This window comes from Manacus candei, unplaced genomic scaffold (assembly GCF_025592945.1).
Source record: "Manacus candei isolate 608988 ecotype Guabito, Panama unplaced genomic scaffold, ASM2559294v1 h1tg000085l, whole genome shotgun sequence".
NCBI lineage: Eukaryota > Metazoa > Chordata > Aves > Passeriformes > Pipridae > Manacus > Manacus candei.
The window spans coordinates 987,902-1,000,064 of record NW_026138133.1 but is presented as its reverse complement, the minus strand read 5'-3'; the positions used below and the strand labels follow the sequence as shown (position 1 = coordinate 1,000,064).

General features: G+C 36.2%; 1 protein-coding gene across 4 annotated transcripts in view; it reads right to left on the bottom strand.

Annotated features, from left to right (window-relative positions):
- Positions 1-12,163, bottom strand: part of CSMD3 (CUB and Sushi multiple domains 3) — a 619,378-nt gene that overhangs the window by 94,025 nt on the left and 513,190 nt on the right. For all 4 annotated transcript variants that reach the window (XM_051812144.1, XM_051812141.1, XM_051812142.1 and 1 more), the window contains 4 exons: positions 11,654-11,770; positions 5,303-5,512; positions 4,123-4,311; positions 582-759 (listed from right to left, as the gene is read on the bottom strand). In XM_051812144.1, coding sequence (XP_051668104.1) covers positions 582-759; positions 4,123-4,311; positions 5,303-5,512; positions 11,654-11,770 — 694 coding nt within the window. The remainder of the gene's footprint in view (positions 1-581; positions 760-4,122; positions 4,312-5,302; positions 5,513-11,653; positions 11,771-12,163) is intronic.

The window sequence follows — 12,163 nt, the reverse complement described above, 5'->3', positions numbered from 1 at the left end:
ACATGTATAGAAATGAGGCCTAAAGCCATGAAATGTCTTGAGATACGTGGTGGAGGGTGACAGGTTATCATGCAGAGCCATGATAGACATGGATTCAGGTACACAGAGAATATAATTTGTTTACGGTTATTGTTGGCTCAACTCCTTTTGTCATGACTAGACACAAATAGAGTCTCTCCTTTTACATACTCTTAAAAGTAAAAAGAGCCAACTTGGAAGAAATTAAGAAAGTGTTGCCATATTTTCTAGTACTAACACTCTAAACCACTAACACACATATCTGTAAACTCTTATTATCGCTCCTTCAGCATTATTTCTCTTGGTTGTTGATGAGCTGTCATAGCACGTCTCTGTATGCTCTTGTCGACAAACTGAGGAACACTATTATTGATTTTGAATTCTTGTCCAGTGCTATCTAGAGAGATTGGTACATTGGAAAACATGGATTGGTACAACTCACTCATTTGGCCTACAGAGAACACCAGTTTCAAGGGTAAAACCACAAATATACTCTTTTAAATTCATGCTTTGTTGTATAGTGTCACATGAAGATTAAATAAATGCCAACATTGTTTCCTTACCAGACAGTTATGAAATCATATATTGGCTCAGTTTGAAGAACTGTGAAATTGATGTAGATTCCATTCCCAGGTGGTACTCTTACAAGCCAGAAGCAATCTTGAAAGTTTGGATACTCATCAGGGTATCCAGGAGAGTATATGGTGCCATTCATTGCAGTTATATTTCCTCCACAGAGAGCTATAAAAAAGACAATTTAAAAAAAAACCCAAAACATTAAATTCTTTTTGGGTTATTAGACTATGTAAAAACCATACTGTTAAACACATTTGGTACACTATAACTACATTGCATATGACCATTGCTGTGTAAAGAAGCAGATGTTATTCAGCTTTGTGCCAAGAGTCAGAAGTCCTTTTTGACATTATTGGTCAAATAAAAAAGCAAAAAAAAAATAATTCTGATGTTATAAATACTATCAGAACTGGAACTAAAGCCAAATTTAGATATTGGGTAAAATTTCCTGTGCAACTGAAAATGATTTTGTTAGGGTTTTGTATAAATGGTAGCTACAAATTAGTTGGGAATCCCATTAATTTCTTTCATTTATTGTCAGATAGACAACCAAAAGTAACACGTGAGAGAAGGGATATGCTTAGTTGATGGGTGGGTGAAAATTACAGGGGAAATTGAAAATAAAAACATTGTCCAGCAGTACGAATAGCAATTTTGCACTTATGGAAACAAATTCTGATAGATGAAGTAGGAGTTCTCTCTGTAATTCGCATTGAACTGTACTAATTTTAGATGCCATATAGTGCAAGAATCACCATACAGATTCTGGATTTTCACTTCTGGAAAACCCTTAGTCCAGTTACATGATTTTCTCCTCAGAGGTTTCAGATGATGTTGAGTATGACACCACCCTGTTATTACAGAAGAGAAATTATGTTATAGAAGCCCAGTTCCAGAAAAGTGAGCAAGGTTAAAACTGTATCATTTGCCTTATTTTGCATACATTTATTTTGCCCACTCTACCCCAAAATGCACATAGCATGGCAACCCAGATTCCATAAAATATGTTTAAAAATCTCTAACCAGAGAACAGGTTGTTGGAAATACAAGTTTTACAGATAGGAATTATAGGCATTGTATTTAGCTAAAGCACGTGTTAGGGTTTATACATATATACACTTTGGTGCTGAATTGTAGGTTAAGGAGACTTTCATAGTCACACCTCATCTGTTCAGACTGAACAGCTGGCACACTGCTTTTCTTCAGCTTTTAGCTTCAAAGTCTCAAAGGGGTTTGAGCAGTGCAGACAGAATTGATTTTGCAGCTGGGTCTTAGGGGAGTGAAGAAATGGTCTGATGACTGTCAGGCAAAGAGATTTCTTGGAAAAGGAAAGGAACAGAATCCAAACAGATGAAAGCAAGGGAGATGAGTTAAGAAGGGTCAGAGAGTACTAGATGATGCTGAGTACAGGTTAAAGAAATATTAGGTGCATGAGGATGCAAAAAGAGAAGAAAATTGTTTAAACAGAAAGCAAGTTTAGTAACATTTGATTCAGATTGTTACAAACTCTTTACTAAAAATACCACAGTAAATAACTGCACAAAACCCCATGTAATATAAGAAATTTTTCTAGGAGCTGAGTAATGTTGACAGTCTGTAATCATGCAGTATAACACACATTTTAGACCTCTATTATTAATTTGGTTGATTTTTTTTATCTTCATCTTTTCATATGACATTAGGTAGAAACCAAGAACATCCAGTCACTGTTCAGGAAGTTCATCAAAATTCAATCTCAGAACAGTAACGTGCTTTGGACATCTTCAAATTTACTAATTAAATTCCTGGGTCCACTAAGGTAGTTCAAAGAAGCAGAATCACTCTATTCAGTAAATTATTTGTTTTGATTCTGAGGCACAGAAAACACAGTTAGAACTAAGTAATAGGGAAAAGCTAAGTGTTTAGCAGTTAAGACATGAACTATTATTATTCCCACAGGATCCAGAAAACAGGTGTTAAAAATTAATTGAAATTAATTAACTTCTTTCCCTTTCAAAAACCAGACAGTGTAGGTGTCATCTCTCTTCTATATGGTGAGGCTTCTCCTTCTGAAGTCAGTATCGGTTAGGTCTTAATTTAGCTACCACTTATCCCAGAATTTCCTGTGGCTCACTGACTCCAGAAGGAATTTGGAGTAATGAGGTTTTTCATTTAAGTACCTAAATTTGGGAAGACAGTTCAGAATACAATTCAAAAATCCAGAAAATAGGGGAGCTTTTTATTTTCTACTAGGGTGGTTTGTTTTGGTTTGTTTTGGGGGTTTTTTTGGTGTTTTTTTTTTTGGAGGGGGGTATTTTGTTTTGTTTTTTAGGGGGGAGGTTGTTATTGTTGTTGTTGTGGGTTTTCAGGGCTTTTCTCTTCTACACGCTCAATCCATTCTTAATGCTGAGCTTTTACCATTCAGTATATAGAGAAATTAGGCCTTTAACTGGGATCTTGAATACCTCTCCTGAAACTGTGAAGGGTCTTATGGCATATGAAAGTGGGCACTCAACATCTTGTACAGATTTCATCTTTGCTTAGGCATACAAAGAACTTTACAGTCAATAACTTAATTGTTAAACATGTTTGGAACTTGTAGTCCCGGGATGACAATTTTAAATATGAAGTATCTTTGCTGTGTCTATGGGTTTTTTTTTCAGGAATCTAATGTTGGTGTCTAAATGTTGCCACAACTGTGACAAAGCTGGACCTTCCACAGGAAAGTAATTATTTCGTATGGAAGAAAATCCAGTCCTCAGTTGAACAAATAGCTTTTGTGGTGCACATCTATTTCTCAAAGACATTTCTGTATTACCAAAACACCCATCCTTTCTTTTCTTTTTCAGAGTCTGGCAACACAACATGACTGGCCTTCCTTGGCCTGCTGCTTAGGTACAGATTCCTTTCAGCATAGCTAGGGATAAGATAAGCACTTCTACAGAATCATCATATACATTAATACTGTCTCCTTAAAACGTAAGCTTTGTGCAAGTCACAGTCCATTGAATCTGCTTACCTGTTGCAAGCATAATGAAAAGAAAATCTGAAAGGTTAAAAAACATAATTTAAAATAAAATCCCATTCAGAAAAAATATATTTACAAGGAATTCACACAGCATTGACTGGAGGACAGTTGCACTTTATGCCACCTAACATTTCTTTCTAACTGATAAGAGAGAACATAAGTGGACAGAATTGGTAAATTCAATTTTTGAATTCTTTTTTTTCCTGATTCAGTCCGGACCTTTCACTGTGTTGTATCACCTAGATTAAAAGCAGCATGGGTCTCCACATTCCAGACTTTAAGCCTAACCTTCCAAATGTAAACTTATTACCTCAGATAAGTTTTCAGAGATTTCATATTTCCATGAAACATTTCAGCTTCTCGGCTAAAATTTTAATGTGCAAAACTGAATACTTCCTATGCAAAGACCACGATGTAAAAATACAGGTCCCTATAAATTGAAAAGCTGAAAACTACTTCAGTTACAAGTCTTTAGGAAGACTTTCAAATAATGAAGGGTTCATAGGTCACCTGGAACATACCTTCACATCTGGGGAGAGGATGATTCCAATTGCGGCTGATTCCATGAAGACAAGTCAGAGCTGAATTTCCAATTAATGTGTAGCCAGGAAAACACTCAAATGAAATAGTCTGTCCCACAGTGAAGTCATTTCCAATAACAAAACCATTCCGAAATGGTCGAGGATCAGGACAGCTTTGCAGCTGATATGCTGAAATAAATAATAAAAATGGGGGGAAAAATAAGTAAGACACAAATTCTAACTACTTCAAAAATAAAAGTTTTTAATTAGAATAAACTTAATAATCATGGGCATTCCATATGTCTAATGCTCCATGAAAGTGATGATCAAATTATTGATCCTACACCTGGAGTAGGTACAGTGAAACTAGCTAGGATTCTGTGCTACTAAATAACATTTCTTTTTGTCATTTGAAGATACCAAACTGAGCATTTGAAGCATTGGTGTCTTATTAGAGAACTGAGAAGAAATAAGCAGTGTACAGTCTGCAGTATCAGAATATCAGAGGTTGTATATGTTTGAAAGAAGCAGTTCTCTCTTATGTGATTAAAACACAGACGGGAACTTTTTATTCTGTGACAAATAACAGCATCTCCAAAATGATTACTATTAATAGCAGTAATAGTATAAGCTCTTAAGTCTGGCCTTCTTAGCAGTTTAAGTCATAAATTGACTTTATCTGTAAAAGCTAATACTTTTTACAGTGGCTCACTTCCAGAATGTTACAGAGTTCAAGTCAATTTGGACTTGTTACTATTAAAACAGTAATAGGAGACTGCTCTAGCATAAAAACTCTTTAAATCCTTCTTTGGTGTTATTCAAGTAATGAGAGCAGGTCTAGTTTAAAATATACATTTCACCTTTTTCTGTGAACAGTGGTGATCTAATCCCTTTTACATGAATATGCAACTCTATAAATAGAATTATGATCTTGCAGTCTTCATGAGCTCAGCATGACCTACTTGGGTGCAAGAGAACAAGAACTTTTCAGGGAAATTGCGAACTAGGAAATGGATTTGGAGATTTCTGGCTTGGTATTAATTTTCACTAGTCTACATCAATCCAGTACTCTAAAACAGTATTTAGATCATATACTTCCAGAACACAATACACAAAATCCCCAAAAGCCCATAAAACCTTCAGCAGCCATATTGTTCTCACAAGAATATCCAAATCTCACCTTGATATACAATATGAAATCCTTGTTTATTCTGTGAGTAATCACTGTGAAAGTATAAGCTGGTTTCATGAGTTGTGCTGAACAGAGAGGCTGGGAGCTGAGGGCCACTTAGTCTCCCAATAACCGTGCTAGTTTCTGTAGATCCACTCCTAACTTCTAAGTAGTCATGTATGGTCTCCGTTGAGAAATTCAAAAATTGCAAATGGACACCTGAAAAATATTGTAAGTAAATAAAAGCCACCAGTATTGATACCAGGAAAGAAAATAAAGTATGTATATCTTACACTGATAATCACAGAAAATAATCAGTTGGAAATGCATGTGTTACACCACTGGATACAGTCCATGGAATTCAGTTTGAAGCATTGTTTTTCCATACACATTACTAATTCTGAGAGGCTGACAAGGTAAAAAATGCTAATGTACTGAAATACTGACATAATCCAAGGCATCAAACTGTAGGTTACATATATATTACTTTTTGGAAAACATTGTTCTTTGTGTATTTAGAATCACAGAATCATAGAATTTAGGTCAAATTTAAGTTCTGAATTCTGAATACATTCCATTTAGCTAAATCTTTCCTGTTTTCAATTGCATAATCTCCTTTTCTATTAAATAAAAAAATGCTTTGTGTGTATACACCTGAAAAAAAAAGTGACAGACTTCTATCTCAGAGATAGCTCCACTGTAGTTGCACATAAACTGATCTCTCTCAGATTAAATTTATTTTTTAAAAAACATTTATATACATGAAATAATGAGGCACAGTAAAAAAAAAAAATCATTTTATATGGATTATATGTATTGTAAAAGTATGTGGAAGCAAAGTATCTGCTCCTTCAAGGTTACCTGGTCACTGACCTTTTTCAATGGAGCAAGAAAAAATAAGAAAAGGAGGAAGCCATGAACAAGAGCATACCAAGACACGAACCCAAAGGACAAACAGTAAGTGAGGCAGTGATGAGAATAGAGAATAAAAGGAACATGTTTCATGTAAAATGGGGCTGGTCAGTATGTTTGTTTGGTTGAGCACCTCGTCATATCTGTCCTATCATCTCATATCTTCTTATTAAATCTTTTCTTAGCTATCTATCTGTGTAATCTCTCTCTTAATCTTGTGTTTATGTGTTTGCAAGGATTAAGTGCCAGCTACTGGTGAGACCTGAATCTGTGAGCAGAACTTGGTGCCTGTTACTGGAGTGGTGTGGGTGCCTCCAGCCAGTGGTGCCAACTACTTGAGGGAGTAAGAGGTCATAGCTCTCTGGATCCAGGGATAGTCCTACAGACCTTGTTCCTAGATCATCAGCTAATGGAGGCACCAGTGTGAGTGGACTGGGTGCCAACTTCTGAAGTCAAAGCAGGGAGCCTCTGGCCTGAAGCCTTTACAAGAAACTTTCAATCACTGGGGTGCGAACAGTGCGTTCTTGAAACCAGCTACCGGGAGGATGAGTAGTGGGGTGATGAAGAGCTCAGTGTTGGTGGCTGTAATAGAGCCGTGAGGCTGTGGGTCACAGCCTTGTGCCTGGTGCTGGCTGCTGAGGGGTAAGTGCCTATATCTTCCCCAGCCCCAGTGAGTGTAGGGATGGACAAGTGTCACCTGCTCACAAACTTTCAATTGGACTAGACAGTGAGTAGGAAGGCCTCGGGTCCAGCTCAGGAAGAGTCCATGCTGGTACTCTCAGGACTTGAAGAAGTGGAGTACATGAGTGTGAGTGCTGCACATTTGCAGCGAGCATCAAACTGGACTGGCTGACAAGTTGGGGACCCATGAAGCAGGTAAGGGAGCCTGAGATCCAGAGGGGGCTGCAAGCAGATGCTCAAGGCATCCACAATGTATGTGTGCTTGTCAACCTAGAGAACGTTGTGTGTGTATCTTTAGTGACCTTCTGTCTCTGCCAGCCCATGAGGAGGAGGGGACTTGGCTGCCTGTGTTTGTGTTTTAAGTAAACCCTGTAAGTAAGTGCTGTTGAAGGCAGTACCCTTCTCAGTGTCAGTGTGTGTTACCAGCCACATCAGTGTCCTCTGTGTTTGTGTGTCAGTGCTCAGCTTTGTTACTATTTGAATCTGCAAATGGTAAAGTGGCATACGGCTGCCACTCATCTTGAGCAGAGACTTTGTGTCTCTGGGCACCAGACTGACATCCAGAGGCAGGAGGATCCTCAGCTGGAGTGGCTGCAGGAGGTGGCTGCACTTATAACACTTCTTTCTAAGTCACTAAAAAAATGTAAATCATGTTATCTCAGCATCATTCATCAGTCCCTCTCCCATTAAACATGGAGTTCAATTATTTAATTCTCATACACACACTGTGGCATATGATGGTCTTAGCGACAGAAATTTCTGATTATTTGGTTTAGTAAGGAACAGGGAGGCAGCTTACTATCCATTAGCATGTTATCTCTCCTAACCAGGTGGAGTATTACAATGATTATGTGGCAGGAGGAGAAGAAAATGTTCAGCAGCTGAGTAGTTATAGGGCTTTTAAACATTTTCCTGTTTATAAAAATTTCTATATAATTACAACAAAGTAGAATTTGTATTTTGTCAGGAACTAGTGCAAATACAGAATGATAATGGAGTAGTTTCATTAGAAAGATGATTGAGCTCCACTGGTGTTTCTGGCAAAGACAAGCAACATGATTTCATATAAAATTGAAAGGAAAAGATATAATATCAGATAAATTACGAAAAAGTAATGAATAATTTTGTAACTCCTAGACTGTAATAGCTAAATAGTGTTTGTCACTGTCTTTTAGAGTTTTCTTCCTAGATACCATGTAAAGTTTGTGAATGGTTTTATGAAGCATGGCATATTTTATATGCTACAAGAAAAAAAGATAGGTGCACAATTAAATTACTACTAACCTGATAATCTCTGTCTTTCTTTATCAGAAGACAGCCTATATGTGATAATAAAACTTTTTCTTATAAGTGTCATTCTTTGACTTTGCCAGCCTTCCAAATCAACTTATATCCAAGCTTTTCTCTTTTTCTGTGATATTTGTAGGCTTGGCCTTTCATTTGATCCTGTGAACCAAACACTTGTCCAAAGTTTAAGCTGCCATTAATAACTGCCGACTCTTATGATCTTGCTGTCAGGTTTTTTTCCTCTTTCACCCACTTTCTTTGATACAAGACCATGTCTAATATATTTTTGCCCATCATTCTGCTCTCTGTACTCTACTATCTTTCCCTACAAGTTCCTGAACCGTAGCAGTATTCCCAAGTATTCATCCTTTCCTCAACCTGTAGCACCTGTCTCTATTTGTCCGAGACTTCTGCTTGTTGGACTGATTTTTTTCTCTGACTTTTTTGCAGTCTGGGCACCCCTTTAGAAAGAGCATTTAAAATATTTGTATATACAAATATATTTGTATATGTACATCGACACAGTTGGTTTAGATTACACTATTAGCTGACATACAGTGGAAAAAGCTTATGATCTGTAATTAATAACTGAGAAAAAATATTCTTAGAAAGTTAAACAAGTGAAAGTCTATAGAAGCTTCCCATGATGGTGCTTTTGCGTTTTTCTATTTACTACTCAGAAGAGTTGGATTTAAGTGCCTCCACCGGACTGGAATCACAGCATCACTAAAAACAGTTTTAGCCATCACTTCTTCAAATGTCACTTTTTTTTTTTTTTAAATGAAATTTTACTTTAATTTTCAATCCTGTTTTAATCACATCCCATTTAGAAAAGGTCAAAAATGTCAAGCACTTGTTCAATCTGTGCAGTTTTAATTTTCTCCTAGAAAAAGGAGCATTTTATTTTCCTATACATGAACTGGAAAACAGTTGATAAATCCAGTGAATAAACTTCAGTTAGGACAAAGCAGTTCAGAACTATTGATTTTGGCGAAGCTAAACTTATTTATCAAAGAAACTGTTTCCAAAACTTGAACAGTTGAATTTCCTGCCTAATGGAAGTCAAACTAAATAGTATGTTAATAACAAAAAGTTTAAATAGAAGTCTGAAGAGTCAAATTAGAATTATTGGAAATATATGCCTGGGAGAATGTAAGCAAAAAAAGGGATTGTAGTTAGGAGTCAGTATTGGAAAAGAGATAGGACAGCAGCAAAGTGAGCCAAGAGGCAGAAAGCAACATAAAAAGATAAAAAGACAGCAGGTTCTAAATGCAGTTGAACACACCATTTTATGAAATGTGAAATTTAATCAATATTCCAGATTTTTATTATTTTTTTCTTTATTAGCAATTGTCTTCGGAACCATCTGACTCCTGTTCCCTAATAGCTCTGAATATTCTTTTCTCCTGAAGATTTGACCCAGGGAGGATGTATCTACTAATGTTGTTTTTTTGTTTTGTTTTGCTTTTGTTTTTTTTTTTTGTGATAACTCAGTGAGCAGGAATCTACTTGGAATCTGAAGACTCTAGACAGTATTGTGACTCATGATGAAACACTAGAAACTGTCCCACCAGGCTGTCTAGAAATTCAGGTAGTGGCAGAGTTAAAGTGTCGATGTTATTTCTATAAAATGATAATACAAAAAAAAATCAATTATTGACTGGTCTTTTGAACAAAATGCAAACATACAAATTGTGTTCTAATATTCTAATTCTAATAATTCTATATTCTAATATAATTTATTTCCCACAGATAGATTCTGTGGGAACCCGTGCAGAACAATTGGCTTTCATTTAAATAATAAGCGAACAAAGCTCATAGGATTTCTAACCAAAAATATCACAAAATTGATTTTAAAAAGAGAAGGGAAAAAATCTGAACACATGCAGAAGGAACACTGTTTGGGATGTCACATTCACTTACTCTGGAAGACCCAGAAATGAATATGACAGAAGATGGCAAGTATGAAATAGAAGACAGTGAGGCATGTCTAAAAAAACCAGCATGCCATTCAACTAGCATATAAAGTAAAAATACAAGTGCACATACTCCTAAAAAAGTTCCACAAGTGTTAAAAAATTAGATAGGACAACTGTACTGGCTAGCTTTGAACAAAGATTTCACAATAAAATATAGACAAGATCCACCCAAAGTTGCTCAAGGGTTTAGGCAGTGTAATTAAAATGCTGATAATTCCCTTACAAAATCATAGTGAATAGGAGAAGTTCTGGTGACTCAAAAAAGCCTGAAAATATATCCACCTTTAAGACAAGAAGGAGGACCTAGGTAAGGGCAATGACAGGTTCACTGCAGTCCTTGGGAAGATTATGGAACTTGTTTAATTGGAGACAATTTCCAAACACATAAAAGACAAGAAAGGGACTCAGGAGCAGTCAACATGGATTTGCTAAAAGAAAATAACAGTCAATCAACCATTATTTCCTTCTATTATTAAACTGATGAAGGCAGAGTGGTGGATATAATATACTTTCACTCTGCTATGGGTTTTGACTCACTCTATAGCATTCTCATCTGGAAGCTCAACAAACATGAATTTGATGAATGGAAAGGAAGTATGTTAAATATTAACATAACTTTGAGGCTCCAAGGGTGACAATTAGCCATTCAGTAGTTGGCAACCAGTAACAAGCACAATATTCCACAGATATCTACGGGAAATTACACAGTTCTATGTCTTCAGGAGAGACCTAGAAAATGAGAATGCATTCTCAACAAATATGTGGAGGATACAAAACTAGGGGGCATGGATGATGTACTAAATGGCACAATTTCTGTTCAATGAACGCTGAAAAACTTCAGAATGGAGTAAACAAACCCTTCTTAAAGGCATGCACAAGGAAAGGTGCAAGGTTCTACATCTGGAGCACAACATTCTTACATGTAATTACAGGCTGGGTATTGAATAGGTGAGTAGCAGCCCCAATTAGAAGGTTCTGCCTGTTGTAGTGGCCTTGATTAAGTGTTACCAACAATTTTACTCTGAGTGGGAAGCTTGACAACCTTGAGTGGGAGGTTTCTGGAGTTCCTTTCAAGGAACATTTTTGTACTGCTGTGATATTCACCTAGGATATGCAAATGATAATTAATTCAAATGTAGCTTTAACTTCTAAAGTGATACTGACTTGCTTTGAAATATTCATGATAGCTATTTATTTTTGTTGGGTTTATGACTTCCCAAAAAGAAATCAATCCTGTTAAGTTAGAAAATTGTGCTTAATTCTAATAAACAATTTTGTCTTTATCAGAAAATTATGGCACATGTTAAATGAAAAAAAACAAGAACCTTGTAGCTTTTCTATTCTATATCTTTCTTTTAAGGCTTTGATAACTTCTTTAAATGAATTATAATTAATTTTGGTTTTTGATAGGATAAAGATTAACAATATTTTAAAATCTATGTTCAGTGTTTTGAACTCATAAAAAAGCCTGACCAATTTTAATCTATGAAGGAACACATACCAAACCCAATAGGCAGCTTTATTGTCCATGTGCAATCCAAACTACTAGGATAGTTGCCAGGAAACCCAGGGCTGAGGATCACTCCACTGAAGTCTGACATGCCACCACCACATTGTGCTGAAAAAAAAAGCAAAGACCTTTTTCAGAGGAGTGAAATGAGTTAAAAACTAATCCAGAGCATTGAAGATCCTCATCACATTAATAATATAATAATAGCTAGGTTTATATTTCAAAAAACGTACAAATATTCCTTTACCACTAAATATCTATAAGAAAGTAATTTACAAGTAGGTACTTTAAAAACAGGTATCTGAATTGACTAGGTTTTAACTTAGGGAACATGTGCACCTGACAAGAGAATAGAATCATTTTGGCTGGAAAAGACCTCCAAGATCATTTAGTCCGACCTCTGACTGATCACTACATTGTCAACTAGACCATAGCACTAAGTGCTATGTCCAGTCACTTCTTGAACACCTACAGGGATGGTGACTCCAGCACCATCCTGGG